At 34.0% G+C, this 26624-nt stretch overlaps 1 protein-coding gene across 5 annotated transcripts; it reads right to left on the bottom strand.

Annotated features, from left to right (window-relative positions):
* Nucleotides 1–90: 90 nt before the first annotated feature.
* Nucleotides 91–25375, bottom strand: LOC578031 (PX domain-containing protein kinase-like protein). 5 transcript variants are annotated; one of them, XM_030972128.1, is made up of 15 exons: nucleotides 25287–25375; nucleotides 23366–23774; nucleotides 22217–22267; nucleotides 20527–20761; nucleotides 19776–19927; nucleotides 17216–17395; nucleotides 15712–15813; nucleotides 14783–14944; nucleotides 14390–14507; nucleotides 13421–13499; nucleotides 12673–12799; nucleotides 11919–12087; nucleotides 11636–11686; nucleotides 10813–10861; nucleotides 91–3673 (listed from the first exon to the last, which is right to left on the bottom strand). In XM_030972128.1, exons 2-15 carry the CDS (start codon nucleotides 23465–23467, stop codon nucleotides 3595–3597), a joined length of 1656 nt encoding a protein of 551 aa, XP_030827988.1. In that variant the 5' UTR covers nucleotides 23468–23774; nucleotides 25287–25375; the 3' UTR covers nucleotides 91–3594. The 5 variants fall into 5 exon arrangements, 4 of the variants coding, with proteins under 4 accessions (XP_030827988.1, XP_030827986.1, XP_030827987.1 ...); XR_004061724.1 differs by having other exon boundaries at nucleotides 3614–3673; nucleotides 10330–10861; XM_030972129.1 differs by lacking the exon at nucleotides 10813–10861 and adding an exon at nucleotides 8168–8216 and having other exon boundaries at nucleotides 3614–3673.
* Between the last annotated feature and the right edge of the window lie 1249 nt (nucleotides 25376–26624).

The following is a 26624-nucleotide window of genomic DNA, read 5'->3' as shown; positions in this document are numbered from 1 at the left end:
CATCATTATCATCACCATTTTAACAATTGAAATAAACATCCCTGCATTACTGCAAGACTGAAGAAAAGAAACAGAAACAGAGACAGGTGATATGATAGAATTTCTGTATATACCTTTATTTGTCTATAAATTTAGTATAAACATTCTTGTGTTGCACAACACGAAATCTTTAACTTTTACAGTGATTTCAAAGACAATGAAAAAACAACATTATCATAGAAAAATACAACAAACAATGCAAGTATAGCTATCAAAATATAGTCACAATTCTAGGAAGAAAATAAAGTCTTCTTCAAATTACAAAATGTACAATGTTCACTACATTCTGTGATGACATAGAAAAGAAATTCCCATAACATATTGAGAAACTGATTTCCTTAAATCTCTTCCATGAAGGATTAAAAAACTCTTACATTTTGAAAGAGGTACTTTGTAACTAAAAAGTTATGACCTAGGAACATTTCTGCAGTTTACATTGATTATCAATTTGTCATATTTTGAGTTGTCATATGAAAAAACATGATACAATTTGTTTTAAATGAATTGTAAACACGAATGCACAACATATTCACATAAATGAATTTAAACCTATAATAACAGTACAAATGTGGTATATGTACAGATGTCTACATCCAATATCATGTAAATAATCCCCCTCCCCCCCCCCCCCCCCCACAAAAAAGTATAAGCTTAAAATTTGTATGTTCTCAAACATTAATCCCTCTGGCCTGTCTCGGGCTTACAACTAATTGGTTAAATCAATTTGTTATTCCAAAGAAATAGGGGGGGGGGGGGGGGGGGGGTAAGAAAGAGAGAGAGAAAGGGAGTTATAACATCATAAATGACTATGATTATATTACAGAGAACTATATATAAAAAAGATTATAACCTATTTCAATGATCTGAACCAACATTATTTCATGTAAAAATCATAACCAGAAACTAGTCACATATTAAGTTATGTTTTGTATACTCAAATTTTAAACAATAAAAGCAGTATTCTGTATTAACTAATTAGTAAACATGTGTGTGTAGCATGTGTGGCCAGAAAATATGATACATCTATTGTCATCATTTTAAGAAGAAAAGACAGTAAAAGGTAAAAACTTGGACTATCATCTTAGTTAAATACAAGACTTCTAACTTTAAACCACACACATGGAAATGATACTCTCTTTACTGAACTTATCTTGTTTTCAAGATACCAATAAGCATATAATGAAAACAATTTTCTAATTGAAAATTGCTATTACATAATGATTTTCCTTGAATATGGGCAGCTGATCATTCCAACAACAAAAATGAAAATCTGAAACACATTCATGTCAAAATACAAAATTCTTTGTATTCTTTGGTACTTCAAGTTCAGGGTTCCACTGACATAAACAAATGATGAAATAATCGTAAATAAAGATATAATATATCAGTTAATTCCATAATGCATCTATAAACAGATAGTAATACATCAATCATAAAATGTTCAACATGTCAAACATCAATTGCAATTTGTTTGTGTGTGTATGTGTAACACAATTACACGTAAGAATGAATGATATATCTCAAAAACCAGACATAAATTCATTGTCACACAAGATGAAACATATAGCATAAAAGCATTAAAAAAGGTTTTTATTCTAAATAAACACTGATGTAATTATAACTGACAGACTATTCTTCTCATTAATGGGGGATAGATTGTCAACATTATCATTCTGTACACATGAGGCATAGTGTAGTCCTGTACTTGAATTACTCTATACAAAATTTCCAGCTACAAATGCAAATGAGAATTTGATTTCAATGAAACATTCATTATGTTGATTTAATCACAGAATTATGCAAATTTGTCAAAGGCTAAGAGATTAACAATCCTAGCTCCACAAACACAAGTGGACTTACTCTAAAGACATAGTTGGAACTATACTAGTACACTTTTACAAACATCAACCATTGTGTTCAACATCAGGTTTTAGAAAGGTTGATACTTGATAGTCAAAACTATAAAAAGTAAAAATAAAAAAATAATATTTTAAAATAAATTCTGATACACAAATATAATATAAATATATACAAAATATGAAAGGAATATTATGATGGAATGCTTTCTAAAGTAACACCATGAAGATAAATCATGGGTAATATAAACTCAGAATATACATTTTATGGGGAAGTTCATTTTAGAAGGGTATATGAAGATAAATGGAGATATGTTGTGATGATGATGATGATGATGATGACATTGATGTTGATAATGACGAGGAAGTTGTGGTTGACATTTTTGTTGATGATAAAGAATGTAATAACAGGAAAATAAATATTGTATAAAAAGGGAGAAGTTTTAAAATCAATCACTGAATCAAAAAATTTCAAATATACACAATACATCTGCTTGGCAGTTTTCAGATAAAATTGTGTAATTTAGTAAACTTTAAAAATAAACTCACTGTTGGTAGAGCTGATTATGATTACTATTTCAAAGCCAAAATAAAAAAAAAGAAATTTGTATTTCTAGATAGCTGGCTCTTTATGTCTTTACGACAACTTAGCCTGTTGACTCTAAATAAGAGAAATCATCATACAAAAAGATTATGATGTGGTAGTAATTCTTTTGGCACTACCAAACAGCTCAAGATTACATGTACTCTCTACCTATATCTCCCCCCCCCCCCCCCAGTGGTATTACACTTATGGTCATATCGATCATTGATGTGTGGATATTAATGATAAACTAATAAATGGATATTAATGATTAACTAATAAATTCATATATCACTGACAAATAGAATATGGCACATAATGACAGCTACAATATATGTAGGCAAGTCCAGGCTATTTTGTCCCGTATGTTACTGATCGCATCTCAGATCATAGTAATTATCTGATTATAATAGCTCTAATACAGCTTTGACCATACCGAATACGAAGTGGCAATCACATTCGATGTCAAGTTATGTTTATACCGCCACATGATTGGTATAAATGTAGTGATGGCTAAGACAATGTTAATTATTACAATACATTACTAATAAATTATATATCAGTGATGACATATGGAATACGACAGCTTCATGATATGTGGGTAAGACCAAGATATTATGTCTCTTACGTTACCGACTAATCGACTATATCTCAGATTTTAGTGAACCTCATCAATCTTTACAAAGTCAATAGCCTCGCTGGAGCTTAGATCAGACCATATATGAAGTGACATATGTCACATTTGATGTCAATTTATGTTCACAACTCTTGGCATTATCATGAAATAGGATTCAACCTTCGCAAACAAGCGCTTCACTTTATCCCACGCATTGGTCTCCTCTTTCCCACTCCATAGAGAAATAGGGTCTACAGACTATACACAAGTGTGTGCATGCTAAACGAGTGAGTGGTTCCCTAAACCATGCTATAGCCAAACTCTGCAATACTAGGTAACGTATTGGACACCAAATGACCAACTAACTACTTGGATTTGCCTAAGCATTCCCTGCCAGTGATATGTCGATCTATACTTTTGGGCCACTTTTGTCAGCGGTTTGGGTCTTCTTTAATCCTCCCTTGTTGAAGCCGCTGATGGAGCTGAGGAGAGCTCCTCGTTCAGGAGGCTGATTGGAGCTGACTGGAGGTGGAGCAGGACCTTGACTTGGTGGTGGAGGTGGAGCTGGAGCGCTCGGAACTGTTTCAATAAAAAAAAAATGAGAAAGATGACAAAATACTGCATTTAACCTGTTGACCCCTGAATTCTCTTATTCCCACAAGCTTATGGGAATTAGAGAACTGGACCGGTGGTAGTCGGTTTAATCCCTCTCATGTCAAAGGATTCACTTTGTGATACTACTAGCAGTGATTCATTACAGGACCCATTCCTATATCTCAGGTAGATATTTGAACCTGACACATGGGCTTTATAACTGTAACAAATATAATTTAGCTTGTAAATTATCCAATGTAATGGTAAACCATCACCAGTTTGACATAGTGATGAAAAGAAAGAGCTTATCTTATTACATGATCTTCTCTTGACACAGGCAATACAGTGTGAGTCAAAAAAAAGTTTACACCTAGAAAATTGCTAATTATTAAAAAAATCATTGGCGAACATTAAACTGTTATATGTCTTATGAAAGAGTGTTTTATCCCGAATCATTTGGTATCATTTTTGTGTGGTATGTGTTCACGCTTGGATAAACAGGAGACATCGTTTACGAGAGTGCAAAAATCGACTTGCGCCAAAGTTGCTAATGTAATGTTTGAATAAAACAATTGGGATTTGGGTATTAATTCAGTCTTTGCAGATCCAAATAACATCCCTAACAAAATTAATCATGCCACACATAGTGAATATCGAATATCAATATCAACGAACATTTATGCACGTGTGTGTGGGTGTGTGACTTTGCCCTTTGCAAAAAACATATGCAATGCATTTCATTTTATGCATTCAATCCATTTTCTCACTTCGCTAATCCCAAAATAATACATACTGAAGCCATCCATCACTTTGGCGCAAGTCGATTTTTGCACTCTCGTAAACAATGCCACCTGTTCATCCAAGCGTGAACACATACCACACAAAAATGGTACCAAATGATTTGGGATAAAACACTCTTTCATCAGATGTATAATAATTTACTGTTCATAGATGATTTTAAAAATAATTAGCAATTTTCTAGGTGTTAACTTTTTTTTGACTCACACGGTATATTGTACATGAATGGATTTATTTAAACATATTTGTGGCTTACACCTAGTAAATAAGATCGATTGATCGATCTGTATTGAAAAACAAGTCAAAAAAATCTTGGAACCAGCGGAACTTGAACCTACATCTACTGCTTTCCGGGCAGCGACTCTACCACCAGGCCATCACTGGTCCATGGCACAGTCACGATGAACTAGAACAAATACCTGAAGCTCTCCTGATTCAAGATTCCAAGATTTTATCTGACTTGTTTTTCAATACAGATTGATCAATTATTTACTGGATGTAAGCCACAAATTTCTCCCAGGAAGCATTACATTTATATAAAAAATGAAAGGATTTGTTTACATATTTCATCCAGTCAATAATAATCATTCCTTCCCCCCCCCCCCCTCTCAAGGTTAGGTGTATAAGAGATAAATAAAGGATATTCCCTGCACCTGATGTTAAACTCCACATTGCAAGTCTTGAGACATGTTCTTTTGCCAAATGATTTATCATGCTACATGCCGATGCCGTGCGATAAAAAAAGTTTGATACAGCAAAAGGTGACATATTTTTAGTGAATCCTGGTTTGACCAGTTTTGAAATGTCAATTTCACCATGTCTAGTATTGCATGTGGCACCAATCATGCATAAACACCATTGTAACACCCAAATTCTTAGCTGTCATATGCAATATTTAAAAAAAAAAAAATTAAAATAAAATTAGACAAGAAATATCAAAAAAATGTATAAAAAGAAAAAATTTGGAATGTATAACTTCTTTTATTGAATTAAATTGAAATTATGCTCAGTGCAGAAAAAAAAAATGCAGAACACTGTTATTGCTATGGAATAAACAAAACCAACAGCAAATCATATTGATGTACCGCATCAAATCAATAAAATCCATGCATGAGTTGGACCATCACCAAAACATTTAGAAACATAGTAAGGACAACTACTTCAGAAAATATCTATGAATAGGATAAAGAGGTATTAAAGTAAATAACATATATCTTAATAGGCTTAATTGGCTTCAAGCTATTGAAACTAATATTTCTCTTCATCTCGAAAGGAAAAGAAGTACCGGTAGTTTATTGGTAATTTTCAAACATGAGCAAACTTTTGAAGCAGAGTAAATGAGAACTTGCTCGAATCCAAAAGTGCACTTAAACACAGTAAAAATCTTCTAAAATGGTACAGTGCTTGTGCTAAAAGCATAATGCATCTTATTTGACACTACTTTTTTTTTAAAGCAACAATTAACACAAAACATAAAGAGCTAAACTTTTACATACATCTAATATGCCAAATATAATAGACTTTAAAGAGTAGAAGTTCCAAAGTTTGGATCTGAAAATAAACGTTTTGACAGACAATATCTTAATAATATCGAGATGCATACTAACAAGCATTACAAAAATGTGGAATAAGTGCATGTATATGTATTTGTCAAATGTGACAAAGAATATAACAAGAAAACATATAAATCAAGGGGAAAAAAGAATGGGTCAGAATCCTCCAGTTGAAAATCTGTTCACCACATTGAATCCAGGTACTGACTAGACATGTACATGTAGGTCATGAAGTTATATTACATAAAATAATTATTTTGGCATTAATATCCTGAAAACATTCAACCCAGAGGAACAATTTGTTACAGATAGCAGTATTATGAAGTATCATATTAATAATATTTCTGATGTTTTTTCTATCTTTTAGTTATGACCACATATACCAGGGAATATGAGAAACAAACTACAAAGGAATATTTGCCACAAATAGAAAGTGGCTAATAAGCATGTGTAAGAAAGCATGCAAATTAAGATATATATACATGAGGAAAGAAAGTCTATAAAATACAATTGTAAAACAAATTTAAGTGATACTTTAATAAAGAAAAGTGTGATTTTTATATTTATAGTATAGTGAAGTCATTTGATGCTTCTGTTCTCTTTTGATGCAGCGAACAATTACTTTTGTTAATCATGGTTAAAATAATTTCCAAATCCTTAATATATATATTTTCTGTTTTATAATGAATGTATAAGTTCCGATTCCTTTTATACTTTTTTTGGTATATACTATTAAAATGATTCTTTAAAGAGTGATAAGTAAGGTCTTACATAGCATGAAATGAAAGTAAAAGTGTGCATCGTTAGGCCTCCTGCATTGCGAGACAACAAAAACAGTGGCAAAGGCAACAAAATCTGATTAGTAGCTTTTATCCAAAGATGCATTTTTATTCTTGACGATGGAGTGAGAACAATTATAAGCTTCAATTACTGTTCTTGGTATATTTCCCCTTCTTCCAAGCAAAAACACAAAAGGTATGTAATAAGAGAGAGAGAAGGACAGAGAGAGAGAGAGAGAGAGAGAGAGAGAGAGAAGGACAGAGAGATAAAGAGCAAGAGAGAGAGAGAGAGAGAGGGAGAGAAGGGTGGTTAGAAGCAATGAGAAGCAAGGAAGGAAGGAAAGAAAGGGGAAAATAAGGTTGCTAGAAAACAGTAGCTATAAAGAAGTGCAAAGAGTAGAAGTGAAGCGACCAAAAGCAGGGGATGTAATAAAGAAAAGGAAACGACACTTCTTTATGACAGACTTGTATTAAATTATCTACTTTAATAAGCATGCTAATGGGTGACAAAGACTATCAATGTCAATGATTTCCCATGTTCCACACTGTCATTTTGCCAAAGACACTTCGGAGAGAAATATTACCTATTGTATCTAGAAGAGGAATGTCTCATTTATTTTCTTTTGATTCCTCACAAATGAAGAATAATTGAATGAAAATAAGATGACAAATCTTTATTATTATAACTCTATATATCTCTATATTTCTGTTAAAACCATTAACTTGGAATTTGGATGAAACTACAATATTTTGCTTGAAATATTATCTGGCTTATGGTTATTTCAGTTGGATATTCATATAGATCCAAAACCAGGAACCAATCACAACTTTGGTCTCCATGAAAAGCCGTTGTGTTATGCAAAATCTTTGTAATTGTTTTAACAAAAATAATTGAATAAATTAATTATCAGCAGCATAGAGCATGGGTACAAAATCTGCAGGTCAGGGGTGGATCTAGGATTTTGTTTAAAGGAGGGAGCACCATCACAAAATATTCTGACAAGCAAATGAAGAAAAAAAAAATGGGTTTTACAATATTGACAAGCTAATTTACACAAAAAACATCTCTGACACTGAAAACAAAAGAGGAGGACACAATAATACAATTGGGGCACATTTTTATACCTAGGATATGCCAGATTAAGTTCTAAAGAGGATGGGGCATATCCTCCCCCCCCCCCCCCCCCCAATCTCCTTAAATCATAGGTCGTGACATTTCCTTCTCTAGTACATCCCTGCTAAAAGTTAGTACAAAGATCTAGTTCTGCAACAAAAAGACCAAGGGTCATGAAACTAAACATGGAAGTGTATTGGAAAAGTAGAGACGGGACTTTCAACAGGGCACAAACCTAACTGTACGATGTGCTCTCCTTACTTATGGTTTGTCCAGCTCTTCATCTGTTCCAAAAGATTTACATAGGTAAGTTAGCACAATAAAATCACAGAACATGGCTTCGGTTACGAAAATCCTTTGACATAAAACACTGGTTCGCTAATTGATTATACTAAAAATATTTGTCTAACCAACCGATACATGAATAAATAAATTGATAAGGATTTTGAAGAAACTAACTCATGTATACCCAAAGAACTCAACTTATTTCAAACTTCAGCATAGCATTGCCATAAAAGAGTTAGAAATCTTATTATTTTGTACATACAACAAATAAATATTCTAGTATTTACTCATTTTGTAATTTTATTCACATGAAGGGATGTTGAAGTTCTATTTATTTACCTGTAGGAGAACATATTATAATAATCAAACAATGAGCTTGTAACTACCCCATCTTGTGGCGATGGGAGTATATGAGGACTGCCCTCGATGTGTGAGTCATTATTTCCTGATCTCTGATGATTGGCTATGAACCTCATAAATTCAGAATGCAAATGCATCTTTGTAATTGTGTAAAAACACATTTTCCTACAATCTTCTTTCTTTTGCTTATGCTTTCTCTTTCTCTTTGCTCTGTTTCTCTGTCCTCGTCTGTCTGTCTATCTATACCTCTCTCTCTTTCTGTCTTCTCTCTCACTTTCTCACTCTCTCTCTCTCTCTCTCTCTTTCTGTCTTCTCTCTCACTTGCACTTACTCACTTTCTCACTCTCTCACCTCTCTTACTGTCATATCATTTCCTCAGTGTTATCACACTCACTTCCTTTCACTCTCTAACTTGTTTCCTAATTAAAATCACATCCTTTAATTAATCCGCTTTCTATGTGATGTTTTAAAACAAGTTGAAGATAATGATGGTAAAATACAAACAGTATATATCCCCAATATTGCAGCTGTCCCTTTAAGATCACATTTCTTTAATACCACACCTATCCCATCGACCCCCACCTCAACTACCTACATGCATATTGCAGCTGTCCCTTTAAGTTCACCTTTCTTTTAATACCACACCTATCCCATCGACCCAACCTCAACTACCTACATGCAACGTCGAATCATCTTGTAATTCATAACTTCCTTTTTAATAGAAGATTCCTTTTTGAGAGGGAAGCAGAAATGTCATCTATCGTCACCAATTTTGATCTAGCTTCAGGAGATGTCTGAAGTCTCCCCTACCCCAGCCAGCGCTGGCTGGTCTATGTCTAGCTTAAATATCAGTAGGGTCAAGGCACCGTATCCCTTCCTTTAACCTCGATTCATCACATGATGTTAGCAGCATGGTGAAGAAATAGAGTATGCAAGTATTCAGGACGAGATCATTTTAACCCATTCATGCAGTTTTGTGCTTGCTTTATCTCATTGCATTTACAGTACAGTGCTATTTCTCCTCAATTTATTTGCCACAGAGACAACAATTAACCTGCGAGCAATTTGGACCACATTGAGATTTATAGTTTGCATATAGAACAGGATATACCGGTATGGGGACCATCATATTTTTGTTTGTCTTTTTAGTTTTGTAAGCTTTGTGGTTCTGTAAAGTACACTTTACATTAAAAAATATCAACTTAAAATCTCACTTCTGTAAAGAAATATTGCGACTAAAAATAATGAAATTGCACTAATAAGTAGACTCCTTGAGGCACTTGCATACAATTTGGCAAGCACAAAAGTCAATCTTGAATATTTTTCTTCAACTGTTGGCCGTTTGACATTTTGTAAAGTTCAGAGGATAATTTACATCACAGAATGATATTTTGGGGTGACTAGTGCCCTTTAAAGCAAAGCTTGAAACTGATGTATCTTTTTGATACCATAAAACTACTTTCATTTTCTGATTGACCAGATTAATCTTATTCATTGATGACATAACAGAATTAGATTTTCTTAAAGTAACCAACATTCCAAACAAAAACGATTTGATGATGGAATAAAGGAAGATGAAAACACATAAACTCTATTCTTTGATTGTGCATATGAAAACTAACACTAAAACAGTGTAAAATTAGAGTGATCTTTGATGTCTAGTTTAGAAGTTTAGTGCAAAGTGATCACTGTCAACTACAAACAAAATATTGTTCATTCATAACCCCATGCACAGGATTTAATTGGATCTACCTGATTTTACTTTGTTGCTGTGAAATGCGAGGGAAAGAAAAGAAATAAAAAGACAATAAATTAAAGTGAACTTTTATAGCAAACATTGGTGCTATGATAAATTTATAAATTATACTTTATTTTACATTATAACATTTTTGGTAAAAAAGAGGCGCTATGAAACAGATGTTACAATTCACACTTTTTTTGCTTGCCTGACGAGACAATGCATCAACGAACGTAGAGATTTTCAAACACTGATTTTTTTTTTTTCTTCCTTCAACTATACAAAACTGCAAAATCATACAAATCAATGCAAAACAGTCTGAAGCTACAAGTATACTGGTGTCAGTCAGAACCATTGTCAAGATCTGGGTGTCAGTTTGGTTCCAAAAAGCACAGATTTTGTATTCTTTGCATCATGCATGTTAAACATTCATCTCATTTTGTTTCTCTTCTGAAAGATGCTTTCCAAACTCTTGACATGCTGCATTCCTTTCTCACCTTTGACCTTTTTTATGACCCTTTTTTCTATGATGTTTCGTTTTGGATTCTGAAGTACACATTGACGGATACAAACAAATTAGGATAGAAATGGTAGAAAAATAGAAAATTCGAAATGAGAACATTTCATAAAGCTGGCATACATTCTCAATTTTACAAAATACAAGTAGCTTTAAAGTCTCAATTCAGAAAGGAAAGAACAGAATAGCATTCATCATCCTTACAGGACATTTTCCCACAATGGTTTCAGAACGAAATAAGACGAGCATACAATGTGATATAAGAACAGTCAACAGTAAATTCAAGAGGATAATATCAGAATAACTTGATAACCTTCTTTAACAAATGTCCTGTTGCAAATCTGAAACTATATGTCTCTGTCAAACTGGCTAATGAAAATGAAAGAGGAAATAACATGGCCCACGATAATGGTAGCTTCACAGAAATTGTATAAAGAATATTATATGCTAAGAGAGCTAGAGATACCTTGCTTGCTTGAAGAAAGATAAATTGAAAACTGCATCGAGACAAGCTGCAAATTTGTTCTGGTGCTTCAAATAAAGCTAAAGAAGAGTGGTACTCATACTTACATTCATAAGATATAAACTGAAGTGAATATGCAAATCACTCCCCAAAAGCCTTACCACAACTCAACATGAAGCATCAAAAGAGCTGCATGTCTTTTTTTCACAAAATACAAGAAAAGTGGCTCAGGAAAACTTTTAAAATAAAACAGTAAAGTAAAAAGTGAAACAGATTGACACATAATTCTTTAAAATGCCCAAGACATCTGAATAACATATGATGCATGATTGATTCTTACCTGGAGGGGGCTGGGCAGGGGTCGACGGGGGAGGGGGAGTAGGAACAGCACCTGTAGATGGAAGAAAAGATAATGAAATGATTAAAACAGAGTGTTGTTGAGTTTTACAAATATACATATAGGCAAACTTACTATATATTATTCTATTAAGGAGATTACATATCATGTACAGAACTTGTCGCTTTTGGGGGGTGATTATGTAATAACATTATTATGTAGAAGTAGCATTGTCCCAGGTACACAGACATGCAGCATTGGTTAAGTACAAACGTTTCATTCTCACCATTTCCAGCATGGTTGCCATTAGTTTGTGCAGGTGGAGTGGAGTTGTTGGCTTCTCCGATGTTTTGTTCTGACATCCTCTTCTTTAGATGCGCCTTCTTTCTTCTCCGTTTCTCCTCGTCCGAGTTATGATGGGCCTGGGCCTTGGACAACCGTCGGAAGGAAGAGACCTTTCCATAGTGAACACACAGACAAAACATGAAGATGGAATGAGTTCATTACTTACAAATTAGCAAGTGAAATCAGATAGTGAAAAGAAGAAAAAAATGCAGGAAAGAGGAAGCAAAAAAAAAGGGGGGGGGTTGGGAATGGGGATCAACAATTAAAGTACAGTAGCCAGAAATTAAGCATTCAATTATTTGAAATTCTTGTAGGTATTGATAAATGAATGAGTTATGCAACAAACACTCACATTTAGAATGATCCCAATAGCTTTGGAACACTGGGCAGCCCTGCACATTGTCATGCATATCATTTGAATAATAGAAGAATATTATATATTTGCACTGCAAGAGTACCCACAGTAGAAATACAATAACAATGTACATGTATACCTGCAAGTATAAACACACAAAGCTGAAACATGAAAGAATTAATACATATAACACATAAACAATCCGTAGCTTCATTGGGAGATTTCTGACATATATGTTGAATGAAGTGCTTTCAAAAGTAAAAATATGAATTAATCTTTCCCAAGCGCCTGGCTACATCCAAATTACTCCTTCTGAGAGCTGTATTGAAAGTGTTCTTACCACTCTAGAATCTTCCTGTAGCCTTTTCTCCACCTCTGATTTGGCAGCTTTGAGGGGTTCCTTCAGCTTACTAGGTATCCTAAACTGCGGTCTGTCTCTCTCCGGGAAAGTAACATCTGAAAACAGTCTACACAAAACAAACACGATATTTGATAGTCATGAAGAACAGTTTTATCTTTGAGAATGGTATAGAAAACTGCGTTCTGACATTGAAGATAATCTGTTATATGTGACTATGATCAATGATTATGATGATTATTATAATTTTTCTTTTGCATGGCTGCTAAAAAAAGTAAGTATATACCTATAACTAGCCAGTGGAGTTAGCACTCTATGTCCTATCTGAGGGACTCGGTAAGTCATGATTGATGCCTTACCAAAGGATACTGGAACAGCGAATTGATATCAAACCCGAGACTGTTGCTTACATGATCACTGCTCTGTCATCGAGGAATCTAACCTCCATGACATATTTTTTATACAAAACAAAAAATACATTCAACTGGGGATCACCTGTTAATTAACCTGCTGACTCCTAAATTAGTGTTCCCCAATAAACTTGAATACAGGGACAACACGGTTCCAGCAGGAAACGGGTTAGGTAACACAGCTACCAAGATCATCATCATCATGAGTACAACATAATCTGATTTCACTATACTTCGTGTTCCATTCTCACGGGATGAATGCCAACTTATTTGTATTGATAATGTTAATTTTAAAAACTAGAAAATAATATGCCACTCACGGGTCAGCAAGAAGATCATCAACTGTTGGTAACTTGGTCTTGCAGGCCTCTGTCGTTAGGATGGATTCTAGCACAGATTCTAAAATAAAGGAATTAATAACATATTGAAATTAATATTTTCTTGTTAAAAAAAGGCACAACAAATGATAATCAAACACTTCAAGATCACAACATAATAACACGTAAGGATTACTGCTTATTCAGGACCAAGAATAAAAAAAGTGTATTTTAAGTCATTTAAAAAAAAATCACTAAAATTGTAATATAATTCCTTCAAATATTAACCCAATCACGGAAAAAAAAATACCAGAAGAATACGGGTAAGCATGAGATGAAATAAAATTTAAAATCTACAAGATTATGAGAAAATTGGTATTTGAATTAAAGTATTAGCTCTTTTCGTTGGGGAGTCTTTCTGCTATTAATTGTGGGGGAAGTCACTCATTGAAGGAAAACCCTGTTTAAAAGACTAGCGACTACAGCACATTAGGGGAGGTATCATGCGGGGGGGGGGGGGTAATTCTTTGATGCAATAATCTTTTAGAAGGACAAGGTACTAAAGGGGATTACTGTATGTGATGTAGTCATTCTTTGAGGGGAAAGCCTTTTGGTAGGAGTAGGTTTTATATCAGGTTTTTTATTTTTTTGGGGGGAAGTTATTGTGTGGGGGAGGTCCTTGATACAACAGTCTCTTTGAAGGACTAGATACGTAAAAAATTTCTTTCTTCAAGATTCATATGGAGGAAGTTGTTCTTTGATGCAACAGCCTGGTGGGAAGACTAGCCACTGTAACAGAATTACTAATATGGGAGGTTTTGTGTAGGGACCATAGTCCTTTAAAAGATAGCCTGTTTGAAGGATTAGCAATTACAGCAGCTTTGTAGAGTAATTACTGTGTGGAGGGAGTCATTCTTTGAGGCAACATTTTTTTTTAGAAGGACGAGGTACTACATGAGATTTGATACTCACTGATTGGGGGAGGTATCGTGTGAGGGAAGTCATCTTTTGAGGCAACGTTCAAGGGAGATCCAAACGTCATCTCATAGAGAACATGACCAAAGGAATACACATCAACAGCTTCGGTCGTCTGAAGAAAAATATGAATCATATACAACAAAAGCATCATAAATCTGTGATTTCACTAAATTCATGATGTGAATAAAGTATACATAGCTCAGAAAATGGAAAAGTATGCCAACTTCTAAATAAAATTTTCTTCATACTTTTATTCAATTTCATAATAAGAAATTTGCAAAGGAAAACGAGAAAGTGAATACTTTTAAGACACTCAAACTGTACAGCGAATATATTATGATTACACAAAATTAATTCATCAGCAACTATTATCCATTGTATACTCACATTTATTTTTCTGAAGTGTGACAGGTATCCCCTATAGAAGAATGGCAGCCCTAAAAGAGTATTCTCTATGTCCAACAATCTGCAAGCATTCCCTTCTAATATCACATTCCCTGCATGTAGGTGACCGTACGGTAAGCCCTTCTCGTGAAGGAACTTCAAAGCCTGCAAAGTTGTCAAGATCAGATAGCCATGGCATGTAGCAAATTACATTGTAGTGCAAAACATTACATAATTGAGAAGATTTTCAGAGCAAGATAAACTTATTTGAGAAAGGGAGGGAAGGACATAGAGACAAGGTCGGAGAGAAAGAGAGAGAGAGCTAGAAAGAGAGAAAGAGAGAGAGAGAGAGAGAGAGAGAGAGAGAGAGAGAGAGGAGGAGGAGAGAGAGAGAGAGAGAGAGAGAGAGAGAGAGAGAGAGAGAGAGATAGACAGACAGACAGACAGACAGAAAGAGAGAGTCAATTTAATATTAGCCCATTATAAGCAAAGTCAAATTTTGAATTTGTATTACCAGTGACACAGCAAAAATATTCCATTCTATTTCAGCTGATTTATCTCCTTTTCACTTCGAAGCCTCAATCGAGAAAATCTAATTTACTGCCTCTATTGATGATTCATGTTCCCAAAATAAAATCACATGGAATCCATGAATGTTCTATTCTCAGTATTCATTCTTTTACTCATAAATAACATACAACTGTACCAATGGATACTAAATGATCAATGTCCATTTGTTCCTTGTATACCTTTTACACAGAAGTTTTTGACAAAAGAGAAGAATCTAGAATCCATAACATTAGTTTGAGATAATAATTCCTTCAAAATAGGAATGGTTGGCAGCTATGCAAGAATAGGAAGCTAAATATACCATTTACACAAAAATCCCATGAAACTTCAACAAAAAGATGATAAAAGGTCAAAAATCTCACCTCTAATATCATCCGACCGTACGACTTGATATTCATTATATTGAAAGCAGTGTAAGACTTGGGCAGGCAGTACTTTTTCATATAATGTGCTTTCGGTTTTGCCTACATGGAAAAGAAAATTATCATGTTACAACTTACAACACAAGGTCAGTAAGCATCTTCAGTTATGTATGTCAATGCATTTCTAGCAAAAGTGACTGCTGATATGAGAGAGAAAAATTAATCATGCATAAAACAACAACAACAACAAAAGACTAGATGTTTTCAAATTTTCTGACACCAATTACAGAGGAAATTTTTTTTTTTTTTTTTCCACATCAAACTGGATAATCAGATTACATCAGGTGAAGTGGTATTCTGCTTTTAATTCATCCTCTCTTAGTCATGGGAGAGAAATAAACAAATCCAGGAAGATTTGAGGGAGGCTTAGAAATACTGAGAGAATGAAAAGAAATATAAATTTACCATTGTATATTCCTGAGTGCATATTGCCCCAAGGTGCTCTATACAAGAAAATTGCATAAATCTTCCCTAATTTCACGAAGTGACGGTAGTGAATGAAAATCACATACAAATTGTGTGTGGATTTTCCTCACTACCGTCACTTTGTGAAAACAGGAACAACATTATGCATTCAATGTGCAATTTACCAAATGATAATATCACTGTTTGATGCAAGTTAATCAAGATGCTACAGCATATTTGCAATATAAGTATTTGATATCGGTCACAATTACACCTGTCTTTCTGTCAAGACATCATAAGTTGCCTTCAGATATGAATAGATTGTATTTTGACCATCAATAATTAAAGAGGTCGAAGAAATCAGCATCTCATGTTTCATGCACCCTTCCTTGTACACTGTATAAATTGTAAGTGAACACACACAAGAGACAGGATTTGGTGTATTCAACTTCAAGCTACAAATTAAAGGGACAGTCGAGTTCTACACAAAATATTTTTTTTGTAAGATAATAAAAACCTGTCAAATTTGAAAGAACAAACAATTTAAATGACAAAAATCATCTTTGTTTAATCAAAATCGGTTCAAAGATGGCTGAAATATCCATAAATATAACAATTTCTAATACTTGTGTACCACCACAAATATTAGATAAGTTGAAAAAAACGAAATAGTGCCTTTTACGTTGTATTTCAGCTAATGCCGATGTTGGCTTTTTCGTTGGCATTTTCGTGTTGGTTTTATAACGCACAACCAGCCGGCCCATGTATTGTTATTCTTAATTAAATAATTAATTGAAGGTCACCATATTTTTTGAAAGTGGAGCTGAATTGGTATGATCGTATTGGCTACATTTCACATATTTTGGGGTCTAAAATGACCTTCATAGCAATTTTAGGTTCTAACAGGGCATTAGAAATGTCATAGATAAGAATAAGAGCGATAACCATGCAATTTGAAGGCATTTGCGGTCTGAAAACGGAACTCAACTATCCCTTTAATTAAACAATTTCTCACACAAACATGAGCAGACAGACCCACCTTACAGATGAAATCTTTGAGTGTTCCTGTACCGTGGAATGTACGTATGGCTAGTCCACCTGAGTCACTGGCAGAGACATAGGTGACAGGGTAGATGAAGGGATGCTGGATGGTTGGCAAGAGTTTCATGATAGGCACTAGGTCTTTGTAGTCTAGGTCTTTGTCTGGACCATAGTAACTCTGCAATTAATCAATTGTAATTGTTGAGAAATTGAAAATCATCCATGCATTTTTTAAAATTTTGTTCCTCTATGTACATTTAAGATATTTAAAATATCATAGGGTACACCACTGTAATCTGACCATATATTTTCATTACCTGTATTTTTCAGAATTACTTGGAAATTATCCATAACATACAATCTTGCTCTTGGGACCTAACACAATCTTTTTTCTTAAATATTTTGAATGCATTAATGCAATAAATATAAATGCATTTAAGAATCAAACAGAACAATGTACCCCTAAAAATGGTTTAATTATTACCAAATCTACTTGTAATATTATGCATCAATATTATCATCTTCAAATACAAATCATCATCCAAAATCAGGAGTGGTGAAAATTGTTGTAGTTCCATTTAGTGTAACAGGGCCATTCCATGAGAAGAAGGACATGACATCAAAAAAAGAAATGTACCTCTTATGTTAATTTTTTGATTTATCACTAACCTTATGCCATGGATGTTCATAAAACATTAGGGCCTTTCAAATTCAATACAATTTATTTTTCATATTTGTTGATTTCCTAAGATCTCAAACCATCATCAAAAACGTACATGTGGGACTGTAGATGAAAAAAAAACAATTTATTGCAGATTACACAGGATTCTTGTAATATTTTTTCCTGAAAATTTCGCTAAATTGAAAAAGACGAATATATTTCCATATTCTAAGCCTTTTCTAAGGGGTCCTGGGATATTTAATCTATTACATAGGGGTGAAAATGGCCTCCGGACAAAATGTAACGCGAGTTACCGTAACGTGAGTTACCGACATATTTGCTTCCTGCATTTTACTAGTCCATTGTTTCTTATCTTTAATATTGTGATCTTATACTAGTAAATCTCAACCTACTATCAACGTAGGAAAGATTTTGTCAAGATTGTCTAGTATGAGGAGACTTTGCCAAAAGAGGGTCTCATAGAATTGACCATGTCCTTTTTTTGTAACGCGAGTTACCAAAATTCAATAATCCAAGAATCTAAAAATGTTTGTTCTTCAATTTTCTTTTTTGTTTCATTCAGTTGTTCTATATCTACCCTGTCCATGTTTGAAAAAAGTATCTTGTAGATCCTAGCAGTTCTAAAGATATAGGCACATTATCGTGTCAATGTACCCATTAGGTGTAACGCGAGTTACCATGGAACGGCCCAACACATCATTGACATCCTTGACTATCGATATGTAAAATGATGTTAATGATATGAGCATAACAATAATGATCTATCTAACAACAACAAAACTTGCATAATCAACGACCAATAATACTATAGTAACAATAACAAAAGACTTGAAAATCATAATGCATTTTTTTCAACCAACCTATAACTATTTATGAATCTTTAGTATTAAAGATAGATAGTTCACTGACAATAGTGACATACAATGACCTGCAGTTGTGCTTTAACCTGAATTGTAGTTAAAAACTGTGGTTAAAACTATGGTTAAATTGTGCAGTTGTGCTTTGACCTGCAGAATTTATCCTTTAATCAGAATTAGACACAGTCAAATATATCATATCATATTTTCTACCACTTCAAATATGCTTTTCTGATAAAAAATGTATACTGTATGTTAAATGAATGGTTGACACAAGAAGTTATATATATTTTTATAAATTTCAGCATTGTAATAACTAATAAAATCTAGAATAATTGATTGGTAATGAATGTGTGCTTAATTAATGCCTTCCTGCTTCTGAACTCTAGCAGCGCAACCAAGTCAACCGTACTTCCTCTTGGTGATTTACAGGTAGTTCAATACCTGAGAAAGACTCTGGATATTTCCTCCTACAATGACCTCCAATTCTCAGTGCTGAAAATCATGGCACTTCCTCTTTTACAGATCTCCACTGTATCTACACACATACCCCTTACAAGGCTCAGACATTGACATTATAAATGTAGCAAAGGGTAGGTGAATGTTGTGACCTTTCTTCAGCACATAGAGAACATTGGAATTCTACAATTTTATATAAAGGGTAGATCTGGCAATGCTAGCACAAAATAATCTTCTATTTCTTTTTTGTTCTCTCTCTATATTCTGGCATATAAAAAAATCCCATATCATTCATTATCTTATGATTAAAATTAAGATCATTATCACAGCAATATTAAATCATCGTCATCGTTGTCGTCGTCGTCGTCATCATCATCATCTTCATCATCATCACACTCATCATCATATCAATAAAATACATCATCATTTTCATTATCGTTGTCGGTGTCATCGTCATCATCACCATCACCATCATCATCATCACCATCATCATCACAATCACCATCATCATCATCATGATCATATGCAATTACGGTGTAAATACAATGCTAGTTACTTACCCATGCCAGAACTTGCTTCACTTTGGGTTGGCTTTTTGGTCTGACCATGAAATAAGTTTTCCTAATTCTCCACCCAATATCTCTCAGTGGCTCTACTACATCCCAATGGGGCTCAGACCGGAAAAACATTGACACATGCTGTAGAGCATCCTCTGATGACAAAAACAATGAAATATTACATTTAATTTTAAATTAGAATCATTGAAGTTGCAGTTAATTTTAGGCACAATCAATATGGTCAGGAAACCATGTTTTAGATTGAAATTTGTAATAAAAATCACTAAATAAAAGCATATATTTTTTTAAAGATCACTGTTTAGTCAGGGAAATTTCAAAGTTAATTTCAAACAAGAATATCAAGAATGATATTCGTACAATGCATCAATAATTCTGAAATCATCTAAAAGGATAAATCTAAACTTCCATAGCAATTCTAAGCTATTTTCAACATCAATTAAGTCTTGCTTCTCTAACCTTCTGGACTGATATTCCAACGTGTTTATATTCAAAAGTTGAAAAAGTACTTTTTACAAACAGTGACTACAATCCGCAAGAGTTTTAGGGAAAGGAAAGAGACTATGCAAAGGAAAGAACAGGACAGAACTGCAAGGAAATACAGAGAAAGACAGCGCTTGGAGAGAAAATGAAAGAAAGAGAAAAAACAGACAAACAGGCTATGACAGGCACAAACAAATAGTGTGTTGGGTCAAGAGAGGTACATAAAATCCTCAAAAAGATATATGGGACTCACCGACACTGTTTGGAGCATAATTTGTAGGGTCTAGGAACCTCTTCACAAGAAAGCATGATGATAGGAGCTGATGTGAAAGAATCCTGTTCAAGTAGCCTTGCAAGGCCTGCTGTCTCTCGGCTATAAACTCTCTTTCCATATTGCCAAAGACTTTCTTGGGTGGCAGGCCAAGCTCCATACCACTCACTTTCAACCCATCATGCAGGGTTACAAAGTCGCTGTATCTTCTGTTGATCTATAAATATCATTGATGGAAAAAATAAACTTTGTACTTTGTCCGTCATTACAGTCATTCTATTTATAAAACATCATTAAAGGTAATACAAAGTTTTGGTATGGGGTCATGAATTTGGTCCAAATGAATATATTGGAAGCATATACGATCCTACAATATTCAGTGATCATTGTCGCGGTTGAAATCGAGTCTGAAGTTATGAAATTGTAAATAATAAACTCTTTAAGTTGTATAGCTCCCTCTCAAGGTCAAGATATCAATTAGGCTATAAAACAATGTTTCTTGACTAAAATCGACCAAATAGCTATTTCCGTTTGGAAATTATATATCACCACTACATATTCTGAGATTTTCATGGTCGCAGCTACCATTGTACGGTCGTAGGCGCTATTTGAAATATATCAAAATTTACCGGGAGCACCGGTAAATTTTTATATTCAATTTTTCTCGAAAGAAGAAGTGTTTTAGGGGCTAAATTTTCTAGTGCTTATAATACATCCACAGGGGCATCCAAATATATAAAAATTGTAAAGAATCTCTATCCACCCAATTTTCAAAATTTCCCAAAACTTTGTATTACCTTTAAGCATCACTCTACATGTAGTGAGCTGAAGATGAAGATGCAGATGACATCTTGTTGTCGGTCACACTTATACACTGATTGTTATCACACTGATTTAAACCAGGGCCCTTTCTTATAAAGAGTAGAGATTGATCCAAATCAATCACAAGTCCTCCAATCAATCTTATTTACATCTCTTATGAACATGTACATGTGTACATAGCTGTGATACAAGATATCAATCGCAAATACGTTGTGATAAAAATATACTCTTTGTAAGACAGGGCCCTGTATGTTATTAATAGATATGGATATGACGGTCTAAATGTATACAACATCACGTGTTCATTTTTGTAAAAGCTAACAGCATAAGTATGTAATATGTAGAAACTAGAGTATTAAGCGGTCGACAACTGAATTATTTTATTTTGTACAGGGACAACCCGGTTGTCATAGACAATGGGTCAAATCACCTTCAAATATGTGGATTCTTTTTTTCTAAAAATTAATTGAAAGAATGTACATATACTGGTACTATAAATACATTAGACATGTCATATAAATCAAACAGGCTTATGTGAATGATTTCTAGTAGTTCTACTTCCATATTTCTGTGTACATATTTGTACAAACATGTACAGTACCGGTAAGTACAAAATTGAATTGAAAAACTGTATATAAAGTTGCTAACATATCTGCCCATGCTCTGCAACACTAAAATATTTAATTCCTATAGATTTGCACAAATCATATAGTTCTCATCTTCTCTTTACCCTATGAATCATACTGAACATTACTCTCAAATGTTTGAAACATGTACATGAACTGTAATGGTAAATTTCAGCAATCGCTTGCTTCCTTTCTCTGATCAAATAAAGCAGAATTAGTCTCACCTGCCAGCTGTTTTCAGGGTTGGGGCCCCTTTGGACACGTATTACATAGTCCTTCAAAATAAGAGGAACAATCACACAATGTTAAATGAAAACAATTATCTCAGTAAAAGAGTCATACTGTCTTAGTTTAAAGACTGAACAATACAGAAGATGTCCTCCAAGATATGAGTCAGACAGAATTGTCACAGGTGTGTGTTATGGTATGTATTGTGCCAACTCTACAAGGAGTGTGGTTTAAAGTTAGCGGTTTCTTATTGCATATTTGATGTGGTTTATGCAGTGATGACAAACAAGTATTGGCTTTAATCTGTTGTATTACTTTTTTAATAATATCTAATTATCTATGGGGGGAGGGGTCTGCTCGAAAAAGAACATTGTGAAGATCAGGAATTTAAAAGTATAAAAAGAAAACATTTTAACATACAAAAGTTTGGGCCAAAAAGAGCCAACAGTTGTATCAACAATATCGTCGCTGTTTTCACGAAGTGACGGTAGTGAAAAAAATTGCATTCACTTTGCGTTACGATTTTCCTCACTACCGTCACTTCGTGAAAACAAGGACGATATGATACTCTATTGTTTTTATTTTTGATTAATACATCATTAAAGTGTGCAAGCTTGTATGCTGCCCTTCTGAAGAATAACAACTTAACTTGCTAGTTTGCTGTATTTGTGTGCACATTTCACAATATCAATAACCTTAATAGGCTTAATCTAAAACACAACCATTATGAAACACTTTGTAGCCCATTAAAAAACAAACCTAGACCAGCATTTCTCAAACTCACTCCAACGAAGATGTGATTATCAAAATCTCTTTTTAATACTTTTTGTTTCTGTTCCAAATCAATTTGATCCTCAGACATATTAGAAACTGGCAATCAATCTACTGTACAGGTACATGTGTATTTGAATGTGCCTTGTACTACTTTTTATACACAGTTCTGGTACAGCATTCAAGAGCAATACTGTGCTTTTTGCAATTCTGTTTACTTCCTTCCTAAATTTTGACAACTTAAGATCTCTCTCTCCCTCCCTTTAATGTCATATACATGTACATGTATACAAAACAAGGATTAACTTTTTTCTTAAAAGTTAATTAAATATTAAAGTGAATTTACAGAAGAATTGTTCACATAGAGTACTTACAGTATGACTTTCCAAGTTCTGTGCTGCTTCAATGCTACATGTCAATGTAATAGTGTCATCAAGTGTCAGTTTAGATGATTTCCTCTTTTCAAACACTGCCATGATAAAAGTCCATTCAGTATCCAACTCCCGATGATGAGTCACCAAAGAATCCAATCATCATATGAACAATGAGATCTTCAACTTATTTGTTCAGCTCTCGCATAAGCTGTCTTGGCTTTTAGCATCTGAAAGTTGGTATAGAGAAAATTTCTCTAATTCCTTGGTTTCCTCTACATGAGAAGGTTTCTATATCTTACTGGAAAATTGTTGTGTCCAGTTCCCTCTGATCAAATAAATAAATTTAGTATGCAGGATGTTGAGCTCTGCCTACTACTCCAAGACCAAGTGATGTTTATGACTGGATTTCCTGAAACAGGGGGAGAAAGGGAATGAAGAAACAGAAATTGTTGTCATTCTCATAGACCTGTTTGTAATTACAGACTGTTCGATCTTCTGTGACTTTTCTATGGTAGACCATGTATGTACAAATTTGTCTTATTTATGTAATAATGCATTAAAACCTTATAAGAACAATTTGTTTGTATGTTTTCATAAGGTTTTATATTAATACCAATAAGAACTGATCAGTGAAATGAGAGCTTGAAGATCAAGAAATAAGTTTTAAATAAAATTCAATTTTAAATTTTTCACTGCCAATAGCTAAAATTAAAGTTGCCTTGAGATGGCGTTCTAAATAGATATGACAGGTTTGGAGTTGTGACAATCCCTTGAAGGCAATTTTGTGAAACACTTGGCAGACAAGTTGAGCAACAGTGTCAAGATGTCGTTGATCAGATGTAGATCTAGGTCTAGTTATGATGGTTTCAAGAAATGACCCCCAGAGAATCGTTTCACAAAAAGTACAAAGTTTACTGCCAGCCTGTTAAAGAGTGTGCTATTTTTATTAGTCATGTTTCACTGGGTTGTCAGAGAACTTGTACTTTTTTTGAAAATGCTGCCTCAAAAAGAGTTTTATACAGAAAATCTGAGGTTTTTAATTATAAACTTTAAATTTGTATAAAATTAAACCAGACTCGATCACTAAGTGTTGGGAGCCCCAACAAATTTGATGACAAAACTTCACTTAAATTGTATCATAATGTGAAAGAGGATGTTCTTTAAGACACATATCTACAATGATTTTCGAAACAAATGTTTTTGAAGTCAAATATTGATGAAAGAATACAAAATTTAGGTTTTCTCTCTAGCTTGTAGGCCTAGATCTACAATGAATTCAATTAACAGAAAAACAAAAGTCTATGTACCGGTATCCTATAAATATTTGTCTTCAAACACAATTTTTGGGGGAAATCTTGCTTTGCATTTTGGGCAGAAGTCTTAAATTACACCATCTTTCACGTATGATACCATTTAGGTGGAATTTTTGGGCGAATTTGGTGCTCCAAACACTTCAAAATTTAGACTCTTTATTTTTTTTAGAGGGGCTTTAATTTAGAAATCAGAAGACAGACACAACAAAAATGAAAACCAAATATCTCATTCACAGGTCTATATCATATGCATTCAATCACACAAGTCTACGACTTAAACCATAATTAGATTTTTTTAAATAATCGTGTTGATCTTGAAACATTGCTCGAGTCTACACAGCGCGAGGGATACGGAGTGGGTGTATCCCCTTTGCCAGACACGCTGAGCCCTCTTGGCCCGGGGTCTTGTGACGATGAGTTTCGCAATGCTTACCTCATCAGCTGAGCTGCGGGCCCACCACTGGCACTGCCTGGCACACAGCTCAAACTCAAAGACCGTACCGGCATGTAAAGCAGTAAATCGAACAAAATACACCTGAAATGACACAATTACACATCAAATCAAAATGTCGACCTGTGAAAATATACGTAGGATGCTTAATACTCACGGAAAATTATCTGGTTCCACACAATCAGATATTGATCTCATCGATCCTCATAAATTTGTGCGTGCTGCTCGTCGACGCGACTCGGTCGCTGAATGAATTGTGTTTACAAAAAAGGTAGCTAGCTTCAGGAAAGTATGGTAGCCTCCGTGTACGTGTACAATAATAATAATAAAACGATAAATTTAGAAAATGTGCTCACTGAGTGGATTTAAAGGGTAATTCAACCTTTGTATGAAAGCAGAAAAATAAGATAATCAGAAAGGCGGAAGTTTTAAATTAACGATACCAAAAAGTGTTAGTTTGAGTAAAGTAAAGTGTAGTTTTTCCTTCAATATTATTTTGTTAAACTTTCTTAATTACAAGATCGAGGATCTTTTCTAACACTTGGAGCAAAACAAATTTTCTCCTGTAAATTGCCCTCCCATTATCTAAGTCACTGGGAGAGGTCTTTGTTCAATAAATTAATAATTTGCAACATGATAGCTCCTAGAATGATAAAATTACCTCTTAGTAAAAGAAACTAGATGTGAGTAATATATGTACTTCAGGACTTCTATGGCATGTTATTGAAATGTATGCACTCTTCATCACATTCTCATTCAAACTCAATAACCTTTAAACATGGGAGTGAAGTAGATGGCACAATAGTACCGTAGCCTATTTTTGTTTAAATGGGAACCGTAAAGCCTAACAATTGATTTCCAGTATTTTATCGGTCTTTCTCCTGTATAAATAATATGATACATTTACACTACATGTACCGCTACTTACATTTATTATACTAATTATGTATTTTTGCATTCCAGACATGTCGTGTTTATCTTTTCATCTCTTTTCTACTGACATTTCACTTACCAGTAATTCAGATTTGGATCATAAAGGCTGTTTTTGGTTAGATACATGTATAGTTTACTAATTTGGAAAAAGTGTAAGGTGTGAGAAAGTAAAAGTTTACTGGGAAAAACAGGACTTATATTACACAATAGCTATAAATTAATTATCAGTAAATAGTACCTCAGTGCCATCAATAAATTGAATCCACATTGACACGAAACCAACAGATTTTTGGCCACTTGGGGTAATGAAACCTTTTCTTAGGTCTGTTGTCTTGTTTGGGTATCATTTCACAAAACTGCCATATTAAAGTGCAAGTTCACATCCCATTAAAACGTGTGCTAAATCTAACACACGCATTTTGATGCAATTTTGATGGAATGTCTGTGAAATTGTACTTATGACGGCTTTGTGAAACGATGCCCTGGTGTCATACTCGTTGGTGTGACCGAAGCTTGAGACCAGACAAAATGAAATGATTGAGAAACCACACATTTTGAGACA

This window comes from Strongylocentrotus purpuratus, unplaced genomic scaffold, assembly GCF_000002235.5.
Source record: "Strongylocentrotus purpuratus isolate Spur 01 unplaced genomic scaffold, Spur_5.0 spur5_scaffold_6, whole genome shotgun sequence".
NCBI classification, from domain to species: Eukaryota; Metazoa; Echinodermata; class Echinoidea; order Camarodonta; family Strongylocentrotidae; genus Strongylocentrotus; species Strongylocentrotus purpuratus.
This window is presented reverse-complemented; position numbering and strand designations above follow the sequence as displayed.

Bases quoted from the DNA above. Each gene is read 5' to 3' on its own strand.
- LOC578031 (XM_030972126.1), bottom strand. From the start codon at position 23,467: ATGGCAGTGTTTGAAAAGAGGAAATCATCTAAACTGACACTTGATGAC. The intron at 22,268-23,365 runs GTAAGTACTCTA...CTTATTTTGAAG, and splicing joins AGAACTTGGAAAGTCATACT to GACTATGTAATACGTGTCCA. The intron at 12,088-12,672 runs GTAAGAACACTT...CACTATGGAAAG, and splicing joins TACAGGAAGATTCTAGAGTG to GTCTCTTCCTTCCGACGGTT.